Source organism: Triturus cristatus, chromosome 1_2, assembly GCF_964204655.1.
Source record: "Triturus cristatus chromosome 1_2, aTriCri1.1, whole genome shotgun sequence".
Taxonomy (NCBI): Eukaryota; Metazoa; Chordata; class Amphibia; order Caudata; family Salamandridae; genus Triturus; species Triturus cristatus.
Window position 1 is genome coordinate 297,764,497 of NC_140580.1, and position 22,454 is coordinate 297,786,950.

At 44.3% G+C, this 22,454-nt stretch overlaps 1 protein-coding gene across 12 annotated transcripts in view; it reads left to right on the forward strand.

Moving 5' to 3' along the window:
* LOC146867209 (uncharacterized) overlaps positions 1-22,454 on the forward strand; it is a 297,713-nt gene that overhangs the window by 263,974 nt on the left and 11,285 nt on the right. For 8 of the 12 annotated variants that reach the window (XR_014961107.1, XR_014961098.1, XR_014961105.1 and 5 more), the window contains one exon: positions 6,859-6,927. Coding sequence is in view for 1 of the 12 variants with exons in the window: in XM_085603825.1 (XP_085459951.1) it covers positions 6,859-6,927 (69 nt within the window). In the remaining 11 variants the exon portion in view is untranslated. Of the gene's footprint in view, positions 1-6,776; positions 6,928-22,454 lie in introns of all 12 variants that reach the window. The other 4 variants (XR_014961099.1, XR_014961103.1, XR_014961100.1 and 1 more) reach the window with 1 other exon arrangement.

The following is a 22,454-nucleotide window of genomic DNA, read 5'->3' on the forward strand; positions in this document are numbered from 1 at the left end:
GTCTAACGTCCCTCAGGAACATACGGGATGGTCATGCTGGACATGGTTTGGGACATCCCCATATGAGGCTCAATGTGGAATTGTAGACTCGCCGTGTGCAGCAAGGGGTGTGAGGTCAACCCCTTCACTTGTGTGCCAGCTCAGTAGGATTTACCACATCTGTGTGTTGCAGGGGGTGTCCAGTGTGGGTCACACATGTTCAGCCGAATGACCTGTGATTCTGTTCCAATGGATGCAACTCCATTAGTGTGAGGCTGAGTAATAAAGGTGTTCGTCATACTCCAAGGTGCCTCGTCTCTGTCAATGCTGGTCTGTTGCCACTTGGCATGCGGCATCTCTGGCATACTTGCTGTAGATAATGCATAGGAGTCCTTGTGTAGTTTAGCGACATGCATGCAGTTGCTCATGGATTTGGCTCCCTATTGGGCATGTAGTACATGGTCGTGTATGTTTTTTGGCGAGGTTAACCACACAATGGGCCATCACCAGTTGCTGAGGGTGTGTCTCCAGTGCGCAGGTCGACCTTCAGTTTCCTGATCCTGTGTAATGGTTCTTTGGGGATTGGGCATGCATTGTCTCTGGGCGTGCCATGTGACACTGGACACTCCTCACTTTACACACGCGCCTGTTGCAGTTGTCCTTCTGACATCCTAGTCTTTGTTTGCAAGATGGGCCATTTGGCAGGGAGATGGCGCCTGCTGCTGCAGGCCCTGCACAGGCACACAGTGGCCACACTCACAAGATGTTGAGCATGATGTTTTGCTCGCTCACATTTGCCATGCTAGTCCACAGCATCTGTACCCCATGCTGCAACGCACTCTGCATCATGCACATGATCCACAGATAGATCCACTCCAAGTTACGACAGACCATCCGCCAGGTCCATGACGACATCCATCTCATATACTGCCCTGCCCTCTACGGAGCAAGTACATCCACACTCCAAGGACACTGGTCCACTTCCAGGGGGCATCTGCACACCTCAGCTTCTACACCCTGCGCCCCAGCCACCTCACCGTCCACCATAGCTGGCTCAAATGGATCACTATCTGCTGCAGGATGTCCTCCGCACACCCCACCCACACTCAGGAGGCAGTCCACAAACCCGACCCCACACCAACCTTGTACGTCTGTCATCCTAGATCCCGTTGGTCCATCTCCGTGCATCCAACCTTTCCCTGGCCCCCGTTCTTCTCATCCACCGTACTCCAGCATACAGGACATAGTTCTCCCACCTGGCCACAAATCCCTGGGACTCCCTCCCCGGGTACCTCCACATGGGCCATGACCTCTATGCCTTGATGATGATCTCCCAAATAGGTCTGTCCGCACAGTTTAGCAAGCCCCCTCTCAGCAGCCAGAGGCCATCACAGGTGAGTGTTGTGCTCCATGCCTACATTGACTGATACTTGTGACCCATGTGTGTCCTGTACCAGACTCTGTTCCCAGGGGATGGATGGCTGGAGTTGGTTCAACACTCACGCATAGTTAGACATTTCCACACACATATGTCATAGAATAATGCTAAATGACAGCAACATCTCATGTGCAGAACAATGTGACTTTATTTTTGGTGGGGTGCGTCTTTTGGTAGATGTGCTAAGGTGCACTACCGGGGGAATAGAATCCAAAGTTCACTGGGGGAGATGGCATCCTTGGCATTGGAAGTCATCAGAGTCCAGACCACAGTGTTGGTCATCATTGGTCAGACTGGGACCAGCAAGTCCATGTGGCAGAGAATGTCATTGGGTGAGGTGCTGCTGTTGCGCCCGAGGGCCAGGTGACCTGGGAGATGGGGATGGTCCGCTGACTCTCACGGTCTTTTACGTGGACGACCCACTTTCCTCCGGGGACCCTCAGATGCAGGCCTTGACGATGCTAGGGACGCTCGGTCAGATGAATCCTCCTCCTCCTCCCTCCCTGTGTCTGGTGCTGGTCTACGCCTGGTGGCACAGGGAGGGTTTGCCAGACTTTGGGCGATCTGACGGAGTGATTGGCTCACGTCCCTGTGCACCGCCAGGAGCTCAGCCAGTCTTGCCTCCATCCGTCCTTGTTGTTGGTGACTGGCATGATGCTCGACCTGCAGGTTCTTGATCTCATCGAGGGTCCCCTGCATCCCGTAAAGTATGACCACGACCTGGTCGATGCCTCTGGTGTCACGCCGGTATGAGTCCAAGATGTTGCGTAGGTGGGCCATACCGGGGTCCTCAGCTGGCTGGTCAGGTTCGCGCCTCCGCCTGCCTCCACTCCCACCACCCCTGCCCACACGAGCCTGGCCTGCCGTTGTGGGCACATCGGGTCTACGGGACCCCTGAGGGATGCCTCCTCCTGGGTGCCCGCAGAACGTTGTCCCTCCTGGTCAGACTGGCTGTGTTGTTCAGTGCGAGCAGGGATCCTGGGTGTGTCCTGGGATGTGGCGGGAATGGGGGTGGGGGTTGGCACAGATGTACCTGACGCAGGTGCTGCAGGTGCTTGTACACCAGAGGGGCCAGGTTGGTCGGGGTCATCCACGGAGTGGTGAGAGTCGTCGCTGCCGGTGGGATCGTCGTCACGCGGTGCCTGGGACTGTGAATCATCCCCCCCAGTGTTGGGGGGAGATCGTCGACGTCGCCCTGTGTGTGAGAGAGGGACAATGTTAATGCTGTTTCATGCCACATCCATGTTTCATACATATTCAAGTTTACACAGTTCCCCCAGTTTTTGGATGTCCCTGGCATTCCTCTCAGTGTCCACTTGGGGATGGGTATGTTGCGGGGGACAGATTGGGATGTTCTCCTGAGTGTGTGGCCTGTAGATAGTTGGCTCTGATCAGGCGCGCAACACCCATTGGTCTAACCGTGCTTCTGCCCCCCCCCCTCATGTGTGTCAGTCCGGCTGAGACAGCCTCGCGGGCTGGCGTCCGTCTAATTGCATCCGGACCCGAGCACTTCACAGGTGTATGGTAGACCATTTACTCGTACATTCGGCTTTTGTTGTGCTTTCACCCATTCTTACAGCCACTCAGCCTAAGGCTGGTTGATTTGCCCCCCCCCAATCTTTTACTGCCCCCCCCGGAAGTTGGCTGTAGTTGCCCGCCTGGCTCTGATGCTTACTTGGCTCCGGATTGGTCTTGTTGTGTCACATGTCCATTGTGGGAGTGGGTGTATCCGTTGCCTGCCCCGGGGGTGTGTGCTTGTGTGGCGGGGGGTGACCTGGCGTGCTGTGGTGTGTTGTGTGAGTCGTCATTGGGTCTCCCAGGTGATGTGTGTGTCCCCTCATGGTGTGTGCTGGCATGACAGCGTGTGTGGGTTCCTGTGCTGGATGCCTGTGCTTGTGGATTTGGTGTTTGAGTGTACAGTGGTCCCAGGAGGGCCTTGTGCTGCATACAGCAGGGCCCAGTGTCAGCGACCTTGTTAGTAGTTTGCCAGTCCCTGTGCATTGTGCATGGGTATGTCCCTATGCCATATGGGCTGGGACATTGGTGTCTGCGTCTCATTTTCACGATGTGTTGTGTGGGGCCCACCCTCCCAGCCTCCCGGACATCCTGTCTTGTGTTTGTGGTTGTTGTGGCCTTGGACATGGCCTTGCCTTGATTTGTGAAGGGTGAATGGTGACGTTCGTGGCATGGCCATGGTTATTGAGTGTGGTTGTGTGCGGTGAGTGCTTGGGGGTGGGTGCGTGCATTTGTTGTGGTTGGCAGGCGCGCAACACCCATTGGACTCACAGGGCTTCAGCCCCACCCCCGTCGTGTGTGGCAGCTCGGGATGAGACAGCCTCCCGAACACTTCACAGGTCTTTCAGAGGCCATTTGCGTGTTAATGAGGCCTCGCGGTTGTTTCACCCCTTTGACAGCCCCTGCAGCTCCACTCTGCCTATGGCTTACAAGATTCATCCCCCCACGGCAATTTTTCTTAGCCTCCCCCGAAATTTAGCTATAGTTGCGCCTCTGGTGGTTGGGGTGTGGATGCCATTCTCCCAAGTTACATGAGTTGTTTGTGTACTCACCAGGCTCTGCGACTCCGTCCACTCCGTGTAGTCCCACCGGCGGTAGCATGGCCATCACCTTCTCCTCCCAGGGATGGTACTGTACGCGTCTGCGGGGCGGCCAACCTCCAGTGATGTTGGTCTGGGCATGTTCTTCATTCATCTTCCTCTTGACCGCCCTGCGCAGATCGTACCACCTGGCTTGGCATTCATGCCTGGTCCTTTGAACGGGCGCAACAGCATCCACCTTGTCGACGATCCTCTGCCACATGGCAGATTTTTTGGCTATGCTGGTCTGTCTGACCATTGTTCCAAACAGCTGTGGCTCGACTCTGATGACTTCGTTGACGAGGAGCTCCAGCTCCGCCGTAGTGAACTTTGGATTCTTGTCTGTGGGCATGGTGTGGGGTGTGGGCGGTTGTGGGTGTGTGGGTGTGAATGTGTGTGTGTGTGACTGTGAAGAGGGGGATGTTTGTGTGGGAGGTTGTGTGAAGGTGTGTGAGTGGCGGGGTAGCAAAGGTATGAGTTCTGTGGGGTGGTTTGTGTGTGAGCTCTGTCCGCAGTAGGTCTGTTGCAAGGGCTCATGGTTTGTGTGTGTGGGCCCTTTTTATTGGTCCATTTTTGGGTGTGGCTGTGTTTGAATTTTGGTGGGTGTGTTATAAGAGGTGGTTGTGTTTGGGGCCTCTGTTGGCCAGTTTGGATGTGGCAGGTCAGTCATTGAGTTGTGTTTTTTAGTGTGAACGTGTTTTGTGTGTTTGTGCGAGTCGCTTTGGACCTCCTTGTGCTGTTTAACACTGTCCTGGTTCTGTATGTGTAATTTTCGCGTAGGTAGGAGCCGTACATTCGCGATGGTGTGTGAGGGTGCTGGGGTTCGGTGTTGGTGTGCGGCAAGTTAATGCGGTGGGGGGGCTGGGGGTACAGTGCGGACAGGGAGGTGTACGGTGCAGACGTATTGGGGGGGCTGTGCGGCTCGTACACGGGCATGAGTTTACCCGTGTACTTGTGTGCTTCAGCGTTGGCTCCGTACGGGCCTTTTTCCGTGCAATTGGGTTTTCGGACGGGCGGTCGGGATCGTACTTGCGCGCTCGGACTTGTGTTTTACGATTTGTAAGTGGAACTGTCCGGATCACTTTCGTACACTTTTCCAGACGATATTCGGACGTGGTCACTTTCCGACGCACGCTCGTAGACTTTTCCCAACACTATTCGTAGTTATTTTTCACATCCCAATCGTACTTGCCAGTTTGTACGGTACTTGTGCGACTCGTTCGTAAAAAAATACGGATGGGAGTCGTACGGTATTTTTTTTACCGGATCGGAATCTACACCTTAACCTCTTCAATGCCCGTGACGAGCTGGTCTCGTCATGGGCCGCGGTTGCGCTGTGCCCATGACGAGACCAGCTCGCCATAAACCCCGCCCGCTAATACAACGACCGGCACAGGGCGGGGAAAGGGGCGGGCACTGAAGGGGTTAATATTCAAGAATTATGCATTTACACTGCAGTTACTTTGCTTGTATTTCTTCAGTGGTTTCAAATATTTATTTATTGTTGGACTTGCTCTGGTGATTTTTTTCCTTCAACATTACCTCATCTACTATTCTTGGTGACCGTACTTTTTTGACATAAAGTACTAGTATATTTATTGTTCTGCCTTATCAAGCCTTTTTCAGTTTTCTGACTAAGTGTTCCTTTTATGATATCTGGTGCATGGAGAGAACAAAACCTACTTGTCGCTCTGTCAATACTTTTCCATCCTTTGTGGTTCATTTCAACCCTTTTTCTGTTCTTCAAGAACGCATAGCTGATTCCAACCAAGGTGCTGCATCAAATTTCCCGCCTTCCAGTATTCCTCTTCCAAGTTCCAAAATGGCGTCCAAATTATCGAGCTTGTCAGCCCTCTCTTCTGGTAAGAGAGTTAAAAAAAGATCCACCTTCGCCAACTATATCTCCTCCTTCAATCTCTATGGAGACTATTCTTGAGGAAATTCGGGCTCTTAAACCATACATGGAAGAGTCCAATACTCACCTTCAACAGTTGGATGATAAATGGTCACATATGGAAAGTAGAGTTGTTCACTTGGAAAACTAAATGGACTCTTTTCACTCTGTTGCAGTTCAAGTTCCTTCTATGCAATCCCAAATTTTGCATCTTCAAAAGCAGATTGAGAATCTTGAAAATCGCAACCGACGCAACAACCTACACATTTATGGCTTGGTAGAAGGTCTTGAAGGTCCTAATCCTCTTTCTTTCTTTCAGTCATTTCTCCCAAAAATTCTTGATCTTCTGGAATCTCCGCCATTAAACATTCAGAGAGCTCATCATTTAGGTCATGTGTCATATTGTGCATCTCCATCCAATAAACCACGAGGAGTTATTTTGTATTTCTTAGAATATACAGACTTGCTGAAGGTCATGCAAGCAGTCATGGTCAAGGGTAGAGTCTCCTTCAACGGATCTACCCTTTTCTTTTCTAAGGACAATGCCAAGGCAACAGCGGATCGACTGAAGAAATTTTGTGACATGAGGCCAGCAGTGAGAAACCTTAATGCCAGTTTCGGCCTTATCCATCCTTGTTTGTTTAATGTCACCTATAAGAACAAGACCACGACCTATGAGGACCCTTGTCTTCTTCACTGATTTTTGGACAATTGCAGACTGGAAGATATGGAGGTTTCTCAACCTACTGTCTAAGTTTACTTCAATGATTGTTGTCATTTTGTCATACAGTCTTGTTTACATGTCTTATATGTTGTTTATATTGCATCATTAGTATTTGTGAAACCGTTTTCTTCTTTTTCCTTTTTTCAGGTAACGCCTTTTTCATGAATCTACATGGTGACATCTCTTGCATTACTGATGATATTTCTCCTTCCTCCCCTGCCCGTTTCAGAGAGTTCCAGTTGTTGTACTGTTTCCCTTATGTGGCTCAACCACCCTCGAAGTTTGGGTGTCTTTTCTGGTATGTTAGGTTTTATCCTTTTTGTATGGGTTTTGTTTTTCTTTCTCTTTTCTATTTCTTCATATTCTTATCCTTCTCCTCTACTTGTTGTGGAAACTTTTTATCAATCTCTTGCTTATTTTTAGTTCTCTTTTTTATCTTTCCTCTGCTTATCCACTCTTCTTTTTATATCTTCTTGTGTTCTTATCCCCTCTTTTCTTTTTCTTTTTCTCTAATCTCAAATTATACCTTCTATGCACTTTATTTAGATAAGTTGTTACATTCTCAGGTTTATTCTGCGATATTTTTTATTGTTTGGTTATTGGTTCTCACAGAAAAAAAATGTATGCTACCTGTTATAAATTCTATAAATTTGTTGTCGTTTTATAAATGGCTTTAAGATTTATTTTCTGGAATGTAAAGGGTTAAGGCTCTCCTATAAAACGCCAAAGGGTTTGGTCTCACATTGCCAATTTAAAAGGTGATATTGTTTTATTACAAGAAATCCATGTTTCAGACAAAGAAGTGGCTAAATTAACAAGCATTGGCATAGCCAATAGGTCTCGCCTTTGGGGCCTTATAAGTGTTTAACCATGCAACAGTTCATGTTGTTGCACCAAGGATATTGTGCTGCATAACTAAATACTTATAAGGTCCCAAAAGCGAGACCTATTGGCTATGCCAATGCTTGTTTTAACTTGTCATGGGGAAGAGGTTAAGTGATTTGCCCAGAATCATAAGATGTTGAGGTGACGCCGGGACTCAAACCTGCTTCCTCAATTCTAAGGCAGCTCTGGCACTCACGCCTCATCCTGTAGCAAGCAACAGGCAGTCTGTGTCCAAGTGGGTGCAGAAAGGAGTGAAGTCTGGCCATCAGGGGAAGCGCATACAAGTGCAAGACGCCTGCGCCAATGGAGTCATACTGCCACTCACACAATATGGACACAAAAAATTTTGTTTATTCAAAACCATGAGTTATACATAGGTGATCAAGAGGGTCTGTGCATATGTAACAACATAAAGTGCCAACATCAATATTGTAAGAGACATCTCACCAGCACGTGCGCTGCACAATCAGCCCGCTCGACCCTCCCTCACTCTAAGCACTGACAGAGTAACCCACTTGCATAACACCACAGAACGGGGCAAGCGCCTGAGGCCTCTGTACTACAAAGGTGCACACGTATGTTCCTGTGTCACGCTGTGACAATGAAACCTAGATTTTCACATGTGCAACAAGACCAGAAGCACCTACTTCCTGCTAGTATGTAATGCATTCCATCCACTTAATTTATGCAAGTACAAATCCCCACGAGTCTCTTCACACGAAGCCAGATATCAAATATTAAATCGTGTGGTTTATGCAAGAGAGATTGATGTGGTTATCATAAGCTTGCGTGATTGTCCAGGACGTTAGACTCTTTCTGCCACCATAGCCGCCAGCCTTCATGCTTCGGAAGTCGGTAAATTCAGTGCCATTAAATTATGCAATAGTTGCATCTGTTGGTTACAGTGCTTAGAAATGACAGAAGCACATTATGAAGTGCTGTATAAAACAAGCTCATGAAAGACCGTGAAAGCGATCATGATCGCGGGGACGCACTCTGTGGTCGGGGAGGGGTGGAGCGAGGCGCGCTGCATTGGAGAGGCGGAGCGAGGCGCACGTGCTTGTGCGCGTAATCACAAGCTGGGGGCCAAGCCTCTGGTAGCACTTTTAAAACCCGCTTACAAAACGTCTTGCAGAGCAGCGCATGCGCTGACTCAGCGAGACCTAAAAAGGCAATGGGTTGATTATGTTTTCGCTTCACCGGGTTCGGGGAAACGTAATGGTGTAGCTATTCTATGTCATAAACATCTTGCTATTCAAATTGTTTCACAAGATGTTGATTGTGAAGGAAGATGGGTATCAGTCTCCTTACTTATTGATAAAATTCCTGTCACTATTGTTAATCTGTATGCACACACCTCTCCAGATAATTCCTTTTGGTCAGGGGTGTTGTCCAAGTTGATGAAATTTACTTATGAGTATTTGATTGTTAGAGGTGACTGTAATATGGTTATTGATTCCATCATAGATAGATGCTCCAAATCTAGATTTATTCCATCACAAATTCACTCTCAGTTGAAGTCGATATTACACCAACGATCTCTTACTGATGCCAGGAGATTGTGCAATCCAACACATCAGGAATACACTTTCTTTTCTCCTGTTCATTTTTCACAATCACGCATAGATTATATTTTTATTTTTGAACGCTTTAGCTCAACACGTCATTAATTCTGATATAGGTTCCATTTTGATTTCTGATCATGCACCAGTCACCTTAGATTTGGATATCCTTCCTCCCTCCCTGGGAATTAAGAGGTGGAGGTTTAATAATTATCTTCTCTTGGAATTGCACTTTACACATGCCTTTAAACAATTTGCTAATACTTTTTTCAAAGAAAATTAATTTCCTTCTCAAGTTATCTGGGACACTTTTAAAGCCGCTTTTGAGATTTTATTATTAATTTTGTTTCCCAGATACGGAGATCTATCTCTACTAAGTTTAAAGTACTTAACATGCGTATTAAGCATTTGGAGCATTCTTTTTATAATTCTCACTCAGAAGAAATCTTAAACAATTTAGTATCTGCTAAATTTAAGTTTAATACACTTTCCACAGAATGTGCCAATTCTTATTTACTTAAATCTAGTGCGAAATACTATGGGGGTCAAAATAAAGCAGGGAAACTTCTTGCCAATTATCTTAGAATCAAAAAAGAACGTACAAAAATGTAATCTATCCTAACCTCTACTAATCAATATGTACACAAAAATTAAGAGATACTTCTGGAATTTATGAAATGTTATCTAGCTTTATACACTCCGGAACCTCAGTCTAATCCCCAAGATCCTCTTCTTTATCTATCAGCCATTTCCCCACCTTCACATCAGGACATTGATTTTTCCGTATTGGAAAAGGATATTCTAATCCAGGATATTTCTGAGGCTATTTGCTTCATTAAACGCAGCAAAGCCCCCGGACCTGATGGATTTACAATTGAATTTTATTCTCATTTCTCCTCATTTTTGTTACCCAAATTACATCAACTCTTCCTTTATTTTATTTCTTCTTAGACATCAGGTGGTTCCTGTCAAGAGGCATTGATATGTCTCCTTCCTAAAGATAATAACTAGAGCTCAAATTGTGTAAAAGTTATCGCCCTATTTCCCTTATTAACCTAGATTATAAAAGGTTTGCAAAAATATTAGCTCTTCGTTTAGATAACCTATTACCCCTTTTAATAGGGAGAGAACAATGCGGTTTTATCAAAGATAGGCATCTGTCAGATAATTCTCGTCTATTTTTTAATGTGCTTAGTAAATCCAAATCCTTTAAATATTCTCTGGCAGCTATCTCTTTGGACATGGAAAAAGCGTTTGATAGAGTTGGTTGGTCTTTTATATTCTCTACGCTTTCCTGGTTCGGTTTTGGTCCTAAATTTATTCATTATGTTTCTTTGTTGTATTCCTCTCCTAAATCATCTATTTTGGTTAGTGGCCTTATGTCTCCTTATTTCCCACTTCATAGAGGTGTCCGTCAAGGTTGTCCGCTTTCCCCTTTATTATTTATACTTGCTTTGGTACCGTTTTTAATAGGGATTCACGCTAACTCTCTGATTACAGGGTTTACTTATGGTGACGCTCAACTCAAACATTCTGTTTATGCTGATGATATTTTGCTTTTTATATCAAACCCGCAAACTTCTTTATCAGCCTTTTTATTAGAAGTGGATCATTTTGCGTCTGTTTCGGGCTATAAATTAAATGCAGATACGTGTAAGATCCTTCCTCTGAATAAATTATGTTTTCATGCTGATTTTAATCCATCTTCTTTCCAATGGAATCCAAATAAGATTAAATATCTAGGTCTATGGTTCTCTGATACAGTTAAAGATACTGTAGCCCTTAATTTGAAATCTCTTCATTCAATTCTCCTTGGACACACATCGCATTGGAATCCTTTGTTTTTATCCTGGTAGGGCCGCCTTGATACTATAAACATGATGTTATGATGTTATCTCGTTTTTTAAAGAATAATAAAAAACCTAGAATGTCACTTATTAAACTTAAAAAAACAAAGCATCTGGGTGGAGTTAATTTTCCACATTTCCATAAGTATCATTTAGCCTTTTGTCTTAAACCAGCTTCGCTTTTATTACAAGAAAATGACTCTATGCCATGTCCTTTGTGGACGGATCTTGAAAAATCCTCTTGGCATCCTTTTTTCTTAAAGGAGTGCCTGTCTTTTACTTCTAGACCTTCATCTTAATCTCTTCCAATTTTTAAGAACACAAGTAAAGTTTTGTCTCCCATTTTTATTTCTCAGAAATCTCCTAAAGATCAGTTTTTGCATTCATCGATTTGGTATAATACCTCTATTAAAATAATAAAATTATTTTCTGGAAGGATTGGCATGCTAAAGGTTTTAAATGGATTCACCAATTTTTTCAACACGGCACCTGCCTACCATTTAGAGTAGTGCAGCCGTTGTTCTCCTTTACAGACTCTTATGCAATTAAATACCATTTGCTTATTTCAGCAACTCAATCGTCTTATAACAAACTTCCTCTTGATCAATTAATCTCCCCCTCTCCTCCTCCTATGCAGAACATATTGGAAGTATTGCCTTCTGCTTCTCAAGTATTTAAACATCTTACTCTTGTTCAGGAGGAAAGGGCTAAGTCTGAGGTAGAGACACTTTGGGAAACCGATCTGCTGACTACTTTTTCGTGTTCAATTTGGAACAAAACTGGGTTAAAATACAAAAATCGTCTAGAGCAGCTAATGCAACTCAAACTTTATTCTTTATTTACAACTGCCTTTTGATCATCCCTGCTACGCTAGACAAAATGTATTCTGTGGTTTCTCAATATTTGGTCTTGTTTTCAACCTTCGGCGGACCTTAAACACATGCTTTTTGAGTGCCCTCTTATTTATGAATTTTGGTTGAACGTTTGGCACAAGATAAATTCTATTTTTAATACGCATGCCTCATTTAATTTTATTAGCATTTTTCTAGATAGTATGTACGATTATTGGGGTTCCCAATCCGAAAATTTTCATATAATAGATTCACTTCTGGCTGTTGCTTTTCAACAAATTACGAAATCCTGGAAGGATTCTTCTCAGGTGTCTTTTCAAGCTTGGAGGTATGGAGTGTGTTACAACCACATACTTGACAGAGCATACATTTATCCAATGGCTCTTGCTTTTAAAAGAGATCATTTGTGGCTACCCATAACTACTTTTTAAACAAATCCGCCTGCATTTCACAGTTACACTCTCCTAGAACTGAAGAAGTACCTAAACCTCCATGACCTATTTTAAAGTAATAACAATAATTTATTTGTTTCATATTTTGCTTTTTGATCTTACTTTCAAATGTTTACAGGTTTCTATAGATTTCATATATTTTCTTCGAGGGTTATCATATATCGCATAATTGAGATAATACACCTAATGAATTTTTTGTTTCACTGTATTTTACTTGTATTGTAATTGCATATTTATTTCAATAAAATTCTACTTTAAATTGAAACAAAGAATGTTCATAATGTTTATCATGGTAGCCTGGCAAGGGAGCCATAGGCCAATAGGTAACTAAAATACATGTCCCTTTTTGTCCTAGTTACAGGTTAGGTATAGGGTTGCTTGTGCAGATTTACCTATGACAAATTGTTTAACCTTTTGGACAAAACAATCCTATTTTTCATGTCTGCCTGTCATTATTGAAACACAACATGAAATGAATCGTTAGTTGTCCAGGCCAATCAAATTGGATTGATCCTGGGTCTAGCAGCAGCCAGGACTAGAGATAACATCTCAGATTACTATTTAAACACTTATAAAGCACACTAGGCCCTTAGAGACATCCTGTCGCTAAGGGCCTATACATAGGCTAGATGTATGCTATGTATAGGCCAGATTGACTACGTGTTCTACGTTGCCTTGGGTCATCATCTCTTTGGAGAGTCAAGTGGTCAGAAACCAGTGGGTCTGAGCACTCACCAAAGGAGGTTAGTGTTTATTGTGAAGGGGTGAGCATAGCCACAACTAGTTGAGTGCTAATGTGCTCTTTTCATTGGTCCACAATTGTTGTGCTTTTAGGTAGAATCTGAGCGAGATGCATTTAGATGCAGATTTGCTTCCAACTGAGAGTACTTACTAATCAGTCTGACTACATCACCTGTTCTGACCTAAAAGGTTACATGAGTTATGGAATTCCATTGAGCAAAGGCACCCTGTGATGGTTTGTGATTGTGGACTGACATTTAAAAAACATTTAGGATGAGAATATAAAGGCAATGGTGAGAGGCAGCACCAGCGATGTATAGAGGCAAACCTCCCTACTAGTCCAGTCTGCACCAGTCTGATTACTACGGGAAACAAAACGGTAAATCAAGTACTCTGATATCACACGGTCAGTGCCAAAAACATCTTTATTAGATCCTCTGGTCAGAGGCTGTGCCAGTACAAGGGAGTCCACACTAGCGCAGATCTCACCAAAATGAGTTAAAAAACAATTAAACTATAAGGATGTGGCCTGCCAAAGTCCCAGATAAATAAATGCTTTGACTCCAGAAAAAGGAAACAAAGCGATTGGGTACCTGTTCCCTAAAGGGGTTCGCAGTACAAAAAGTGTGCAACAATTTGGATCCTTTATAGAGGACTTAAGCAAAAGATGATTTAAAAAAAGTTCTTTAGATCTCCTGGGCCTTTGCAGGGATGGAAATTGACCTCAGTGAGAAAAGGGAGAGGGAAGAACGGATATTACTAAAAGACACTGTAATAACGAAGCTGTTATCTTGAAAGTAAGTTTATTGAAGATACTCGACATCCATCACCCAGAACAAGGAACCAAATACCGTTAGTGAGCGGCGCTCACCTTAGAATTCTACCAACATTCGGACGAGCGCAAGGGGACAGGAGGAGGAGGGGGAAAGGGGCTGAAGAAAGAAGGGAGACACAAACCATTCAATAACGCAGATAAAATACAACACATCTCCTTCCTTAGGGAAACAGTATACATCGCAGGAATATGTAAATGGTACATGACAAGAGATTAATTCATGCAATAATCATTGTGCCATGATGGTCTTTTATATTGGTCCCTAAGAGACCTTTTGTTCAATACAGAAACAGGTTTGTCAAAAATGTGTGTTCTTTGTCCCTCAGTAGAACCTTGAACATCCATGCTGTTGTCTCTTACAACTCTGTCATAACTCCACACCTGACCATCATCAAGTCGTACCACATTTTTAAACACTTTACAAATTCTTTTCTTTTCTGAAGATTTAGAACAACCAGAACGGACAGATCTTGGTAATTTTATTCTTACCACATATCCAATTTTCCAATTATTATTTCCCTTAAGTATTTTGATGTTGTAACGGTTAACATATTTCTCCTGATGTGCTCGGATCTTGTCACTTATCATGTTCCTATCCGCCTCTTCCACATCATTGCCAACTAGCCATAATGGACTTAGCTTCGTGCCTGGTTCTCTACCCTTAAGAGCCTTAAAAGGTGACACTTTAGTGACAGAATGGGGAGTTACTAAATAAGACCACACCATTTCATCTAGCTCTTTCCTAACATTAGTTCCTCTGTTGACACTCCGTTGAATACAATCCTTAATCATACGGTTTACCAGGGGGCAATAAAGAGCCGATTGGAGATGATTAACAGAAAACCTTTGCAAAAATTCTATCATGGGTGAAGAAATGAATTGAACCCCATTGTCCGTTATTAAAGTCTGAGGTACACCTTCATTCCTAAACACATCCTGTAGGAACATAATGACTGTGCTGGTGACTACATTCTCCACAACTCTGATAACCACCCATTTAGAATAATAATCTACCAGAGTTAAGATAAATCTTCCTCCTAAGCCTTTGACATCCATGGGGCCAATAATATCTAAAGCCAACTTATTCCAGGGTGCCTTAGGTACTTCAACCGCAGAAATAAGACTCTTGTGTAACAGCTTGCTTTTGTCACTACACACACAGCTTACACAATGCCTGATATGTCTTTCAATCATGGAATCCATACCTGGCCACCAATAGTGTAATCTGATCTTGCTCTTAGTGAGACTACACCCCAAATGAACCTTATGGGCTAATGTCACAATTTTCTCTCGCAAATTCTCTGGAGGGACAAGTTTGTTACCTCTATACAAATTGTGATTATGTATGTATAGTTCATCTCTCACTTCCCAGAAACTACGGACATTACCATTCAACTCTGAACATCCCTTAGGCCATCCGTCATGGATGAATTCCTTCACTTTTCTCACATTGACATCTTCCGCTACACCATCCTCCCATTCTTTTTCTTGAATGCCTTCAGTGATGGTTGCTACCACAAATTCTTCCTATTCATTATCCTCCCACTCCTTGTTAGGCAGGGGTAATCTAGACAGGAAATCTGTAGCATGATTACTTGGCCCGGGGATGTATACAATCCTAAAATTATACCCCTCTAGTCCCAAGAACCATCTAGATATTCTAGGTGTAGTTTTCTCAATATTCTTCACCGAAAATACACTCACTAGGGGTTTGTGATCCGTTTTGAGGATAAAAGGAATACCCCACAAAAATATTCGGAAGCGCTTAATAGCCCAAAAACATGCTAATGCTTCTCTTTCTATTACAGAATATCGTCCCTCTGCCTCTGTCAGGGCCCTTAACGCAAAACCTATAATCCTTTCTTCCCCTTCAACAACTTGGCTGAGTGTCGCACCTATCCCTCTTGTGCTGGCGTCAGTTGTAAGAATGGTACGTTTGCAAGTATCAAAGTGCCCTAGGAAAGGTGCATTGACAATAACTTCTTTTAGTTCATCGAAGGCTTTAGCACACTCCACGCTCCTAACAAATTTTACATTTTTCTTTAACAAATTTCGTAAAGGATATGTGATATCAGCAAAATGTTTAACAAACTTAGAATAGTATTCCATTAATCCAAGAAATGACCTCACCTCGTCTTTTGAGGAGGGTACCGGTGCTGACTTAATTGCTTCAACTAAATCCATCTTAGGTTTGATACCTTCTCTAGAAATCACATGCCCTAGATAGGTGACTGATTTCACTCCAACTTGACATTTCTCCCTCTTCAATGTTAACCCAGCATCTTTCAATTTGTTTAAAACTATCCTAAATATTTCATTGTGTTCCTTTTCATTTTTTCCAAAAATCAACAAATCATCCTGGAAACACAATACCTGGCTAACACCCTCCAGAATCTTCTGCATTGCCCTCTGGAATACCGCGGCTGCAGATGCCAGACCAAACGGCATCCTGCAAAACCTGAAAGCACAAAATGGTGTAATGAATGACGTTAAAGGCTTGCTAGAGGGATGCAGCTTCACCTGGTGATACGCTGAGGATAAATCTGTAACTGAAAAAAATTCTGCATCACTTATCTGACTTAACATTTCATTTATATTCGGTAAGGGATGTCTGTCAACCCAAATATTGTTGTTTAGCTCTCTCAAATCTATGCACATTCTGATAGCTTTGCTGTGAGGTTTAGAAGTAATCACAATGGGAGCCACCCACTCCGCACTTTCAATGGGCTCAATTACTTCTTGACCGACAAGTTTGTTCAGTTCATCCCTGAGAGGTTCCTTCAGTAAGATGGGTATATTCCTACACTTATGCACAACAGGTTTGGCATTATCCTTTAAGACTATTTTATGTTGGAAATTCCTCAAACACCCCAGCTTGTCCGTAAACACTTCAGGGAATTCATTAAACAATTCTGTGCCTCAAACTGACCTATCAACTAATAAAACAGGTACCTCTGCTGTAGGATCGAGTTTGATTCCTAAATCCTTTTGATGTGCCCATCCTAGTAAGTTGGATCCCTGTTTGGCTACATATACTTTTCCCACAGTGCATCTGTCTTTGAACATAATCTTCATAACTGCTACACCTTCCAACGGTATAGGATCTTTGTTGTAACCATTCAATAACGCAGATAAAATACAACCGACACATTGGGTCCGATTCACCCAGGTAAAGATAGACAAAAGTCTAACTTTACGACGTTCGGTATTCACAAAAGCCATTTACTACTCGTAAATGCCCTTTGTGAATACTGAAATTCGAACTTCACGACTTTCAGTATTCACAAAGGGCATTTACTACTCGTAAATGCCCTTTGTGAATATTGAAATTCGAACTTCACGACTTTCAGTATTCACAAAGGGCATGTACGAGTAGTAAATGCCCTTTGTGAATGCCAAAAGACGTAAAGTTAGACTTTCGTCTAACTTTACCTTTGTGAATCTGGCTCATTGTTTTTTACAGTCTGCTCCCATCTCACTAGCAGATGTTACATTTCCAAGTGGTAGTCTGTACACTATCTCATAGGGCAGTGTTAATTATACGCAACTGGTCCTCAATTCAGCTAAAGATTTGAGTTTAGACGTATGGATAGGACAATGTTTATATTTTGGAGTATAGCCTCCAGATCAATCGTTTTTTATGAGAATCGCCAGTGATCTTATGTAAACTACTTACTCTTCGGATTATACAACTGTGGGCTACAGTAGGGCGGTCATTAAACACAATATCACGACAGCCCTTCATCACTATGCTCTCATGCAGTGGTGTCAATTGCAAGTTCAGGAGGGCCAGAACCCATGACACATTTCAAGGATTGCCACTGATGATGTAAGCTACTTCAATATAGGTTCATTGTAAATACATTTAATGTAAGCGCCTAGCCTCAGAAGAATTGGCCTGCGGGATTTAATATGAGCAATCGGGTACCCTCAAAGGATGCGGTGGTGCATCAACTACAGGAATCAACCTTGCTGAAATGAAATCCTAGTACATTTTTTATATTTTCCAGATGAATCTCCATTGTCACCAGAGTCTCACAAGAAGTATGAAGGTTCCTAACCTTGTGCGAGCATAGAGTTTTACCTTTGCCTGACCCAATGGAATCTTCACATCTGTCATGCTGTAATAAATAACTGCTTCTAAATCGTGTCAGTCGCTGAGTACCTGTTTGAGGGAATTCCCCTTCTTTATGTTGGTCATCGTTTGTATCTAATCCTGATGTTCTAACAAAGGGTGTGTTCTTACCATATACGTGATGAGCCTGGGAAAGATTACGTGGAGATGCTGTGTGGCATTTGTTAAATCAGATCAAAGAGACATGATTTGATTAATCAAGACGAGAAACAAGGGACCAGAACAATGAAAAGTACTGACAGCCATTTACCCTTCATGTGTTAGTGCGTTTATCAACAAATGGTGCCCCTAAAATCCCCCAATTGCTCTCTGTTCACTGGTACAGAATCATTCCATGACGCAAGCAGCACTCAGTCATCCCTGTACTTTTGTCACAGAGGTGCCGATGGATCAGGCACTGCTGAGGGGTTTCTCCAGTGCTCCTACACCTCAGACAGGTGATCGACAAGAAGAGACCTATGATAGAGCATTGTTTACACCCAGCCTCAGACCCCATCCTGGATGTAAGAGGAAGCGAAGGGAGAGTAGGTGATGAGGACAGAAGGGAGAATAGGTGACGAGGACAGAAGAGAGTAGGTGATGAAAACTGAAGGGAGGGTCGGTTATGAGAACTGAAGGGAGAGTCGGTGATGAGAACTGAAGGGAGAGTCGGTGATGAGAACTGCAGGGGGAGTCGGTGATGAGAATTGAAGGGAGAGTAGGTGATGAGGCCAGAAGGGAGAGCAGGTGATGAAAACTGAAAAGAGAGTTGGTGATGAGAACTGAAGGGAGAGTCGGTGATGAGAACTGCAGGGGGAGTCGGTGATGAGAATTGAAGGGAGAGTAGGTGATGAGGCCAGAAGGGAGAGCAGGTGATGAAAACTGAAAAGAGAGTTGGTGATGAGAACTGAAGGGAGAGTAGGTGATGAGGACAAAAGGGAGAGTAGGTGATGAAAATTGAATGGAGAGTAGGTACTGAGAGCTAAAGGGAGAGTAGGTGATTAAAACTGAAGGGAGGGTTGGTGATGAGGACAGAAGGGAGAGTAGGTGATGGAAACTGAAGGGAGAGTAGGTGATGAGGACTGAATGGAGAGCAGGTGATGAGGACCTCAGGAAGAGCAGGTGATGAGAACTGAAGGGAAAGTCGATGATGAGGACCGAAGGGAGAGTATTTGATGAGGGTGGAAGGGAGAGTAGGTGATGAGGACTGAATGGAGAGCAGGTGATGAGGACCTCAGGAAGAGCAGGTGATGAGAACTGAAGGGAAAGTCGGTGATGAGGACCGAAGGGAGAGTAGGTGATGAAAACTGCACGGAGAGTCCTTGATGAGGACCGAAGGGAGAGTATTTGATGAGGGTGGAAGGGAGAGTAGGTGATGAGGACTGAATGGAGAGCAGGTGATGAGGACCTCAGGAAGAGCAGGTGATGAGAACTGAAGGGAAAGTCGGTGATGAGGACCGAAGGGAGAGTAGGTGATGAAAACTGCACGGAGAGTCCTTGATGAGGACCGAAGGGAGAGTAGGTGATGAGAACTGAAGGGAGAGTAAGTGATGAGGAAGAAAGGAGAGTAGGTGATGAAAACTGAAGGGAGAAAAATGATGGGAGGAATACTTGAAAATATTTTAACCAGTGGCAATCATTCGAGGAGCATTCCAGCCTATCTTTTTTTTCTCTTATGACACCTCAGATTAGGGCCAGCCATATGCAAATCACCCTCGTTCCTGCTCTAGCGGGAGTGCCAGCATTTATTTGTTTTGCAGTACGCCCGCTGTAGGCTAATGGTAAGGCTTTACTCACAGTGTGAGATACTCAAGAAGCAGACTCGGGAAGATGGAATGTGACAGCAGGAAGGTGACATGAGCTGAGTTTCATCAACAGGAAGAATCAGGACATCTGGAGACAAGGTGAAGAGTAGGTGGAGTTTCAAACAGAAAATTGTAGGGGAACTGAAGGGAGCGGCCAAAAACAGCAAACGTATGCTAACACAGGGAAGCCGGGTCAGCAGAGGATCCCAACATGATTAACAATTGCCAGGCTGTGGTTGTTTATATACTGACTCTACTGCACTTGGCCCAGAATTACTACACCTCCACTATATGTTATAGGGAAGGCACCAAAACCAGTGAAAGACACCATGATGGAACAGAAAAGATGCCAACCCTCTTCTCATGCAGCCCCTCCTTGTCTTTTCCAATGTACATTTGGGTTCCAATAGTTCCACAGGCTGTGGCTGGGGGCAGACAGGGTCCCCACCAGCCTTTCTGTCTTCCATCACAGATCACTGACAGCCCTGGGCCGCTGGTGGTCCAATGAGCAGCATGCCCCCAGCCGCTGGCATTGACTAAGTACTGTAGAAAAACCCTCCCCATCAGAGCAGATGCAGCCCAGGCCAATGACAGTGGCGGAGCGGTGTCACAACACTCCCTTCTCCGCTACCACAGCAAACACAACTCCAGGCCAATGGCAGTGCATGGGCTGAGTGACACCACTTCCCCAGCAAGAGCATAATGTGGGGGAATCAAACAGTGTCCCCACCAGAGAGGATTCTGGCCTACCTTCAAACACCCTCTCTTTGTATCTCCCACAAACATGTTACAGCCTCTGGCATTGTCATAACCCATGGCTGTGTGTACCCTTCTTCTTCCTTGGAGAAAATGGGGAGCAGACACTTCTTCATTCACAAAACTCATTCAGTTTTCCCTGCATACCATGCACCAACACCCATCTTCCGACTCCCATCAGTACTCCGTCTGATACATTTTTGGATGCTCTGAACAGGCGGAAGATATCAGTGGATAGTTGGGGAAAATGCATGACAGAAGACCTGGTATTCCTGGGTCATGCTGTCATTCCCTATTCCAAGGACAAAACTCAGGATAGCTGTCATTTGGTGTGGGAATATCAGGCAGAATCGTAACTTCCAAGATCCTGTTAGTGGGCACATTGTAGATTCCAGTCCCCAGGAATACTTTCCGGCAAACTCATAGTGAAGGCCTTAGAGTAGGATTTAATAGTAGGCGTAAATAGGCTAATTAGAAGTAAAAACAAGTGTACGCTTCTTTTATGGTCTGACAGATGTAAGTGCCTGCTTTAAAAATGTGAGAGTGGTATTGAGGCGCCCAGGTTGGTAAGCCGTATGAGAAGTGCTGGGCAGGAGTGTGGAAGACTTCTGCAGGAAGGCCCCCTCATGCCTGTGGAGTCTGTGCTTTTGACCTGCTGGAAGGGTGCTTGTTAGGTCCCATGGTTCAAGCATTGGTGAGTCAGTATGTCTGTGTAATGGAGAGAGTATCTCCATACAGATAATGTGAAGTCACCTCCCCTGTATGTCACTGCCTCGCCTCCACATGCATGACTCTTGACGCCAACACCCTTACCTGCCTGGCGTTTCCAGTAAACAACACCAGGTAATGAAGTCTAATGCAAGCCAATCAACCAATGATGCTACCCAAACCTCATCTGCTAGACAGTGATGAAAGACCTTATACTGGTACCCATTCTGTTAAAGACAACTACAACCCCTTTATGATGTGTATGGCTGGGCTTGTCTGTATAGCACATACATCATGTTGCGTACAAGCTTGTCCTGATTGCCTGAGTATGTGTGTGACAGGCTTAGGGCCTACAAAACTAATATTCTGAGTGAAATACTTTTATAAACCTTAGTTTCATAACTATTCATACTAACAAAACAGAGAGGATTCATTCCTTATTCTGCGGACAACATGACTGTATTTCAGAGCTAATCATTTTCTGAAAGCTGCAGTACACAGTTACAAAGTCACCTTGCCTTGCACTGATCATATTTTGGAAGGAAATAGAAGCAATATTTGCTTAGGCTTCCCTGTGCCTCTGCAACATTACACATTGATGATCTGAGAGACTGCACAGGGAGCAGGCCCGCTTTCCTCCACAGAGAATCATTGGAGAGAAGAGTATAAAGAGAAATGAAGATTTGGGAGGGAAGTCATGGACGGACTCCGATTGGTGAGAGGGGACTTGACGGACATTTGGCATCCAACAGATGGATGACCTCCGGTGTATGCATGGATGGATACACGACTTGGCGTATTGGCATATTTTTCTAGAGAAATTAATAACGGCTCGGATAACATAACAATTATGGTATACATACAAATATATTCATAGGTGCACTCATGTACATGTGCGTGTATATTCTCCCTATAGCTTAGAGCTCCTCTGACAGGGTTTTCTGACTTGTAACTTACTGTGGCCCATTTTTATCATGGGTTTGCATCGCCCTTGCTCCATGCACAGGGGCAGAAGGGTGATACAAAACCTTGAATGATATTTAGCAATCCGTGCAAGGCCACCTTGTGTGGCTTGGTAAATGTGGGATAACGCAAGGCAGCGCAAATCGCTGCCTTGCATTACTCTATCCCAGGGCAGCGTTACATGGGTGGAGTGTGGGTGTTCCCATGCTCCACCCACATTATGTTGCTTATTCCCTGATTTACCATTAGTGGTAGACCTGGTAATGTATCAAAATGCTATGCCTCCCCAATACGTTTATTTCTCCT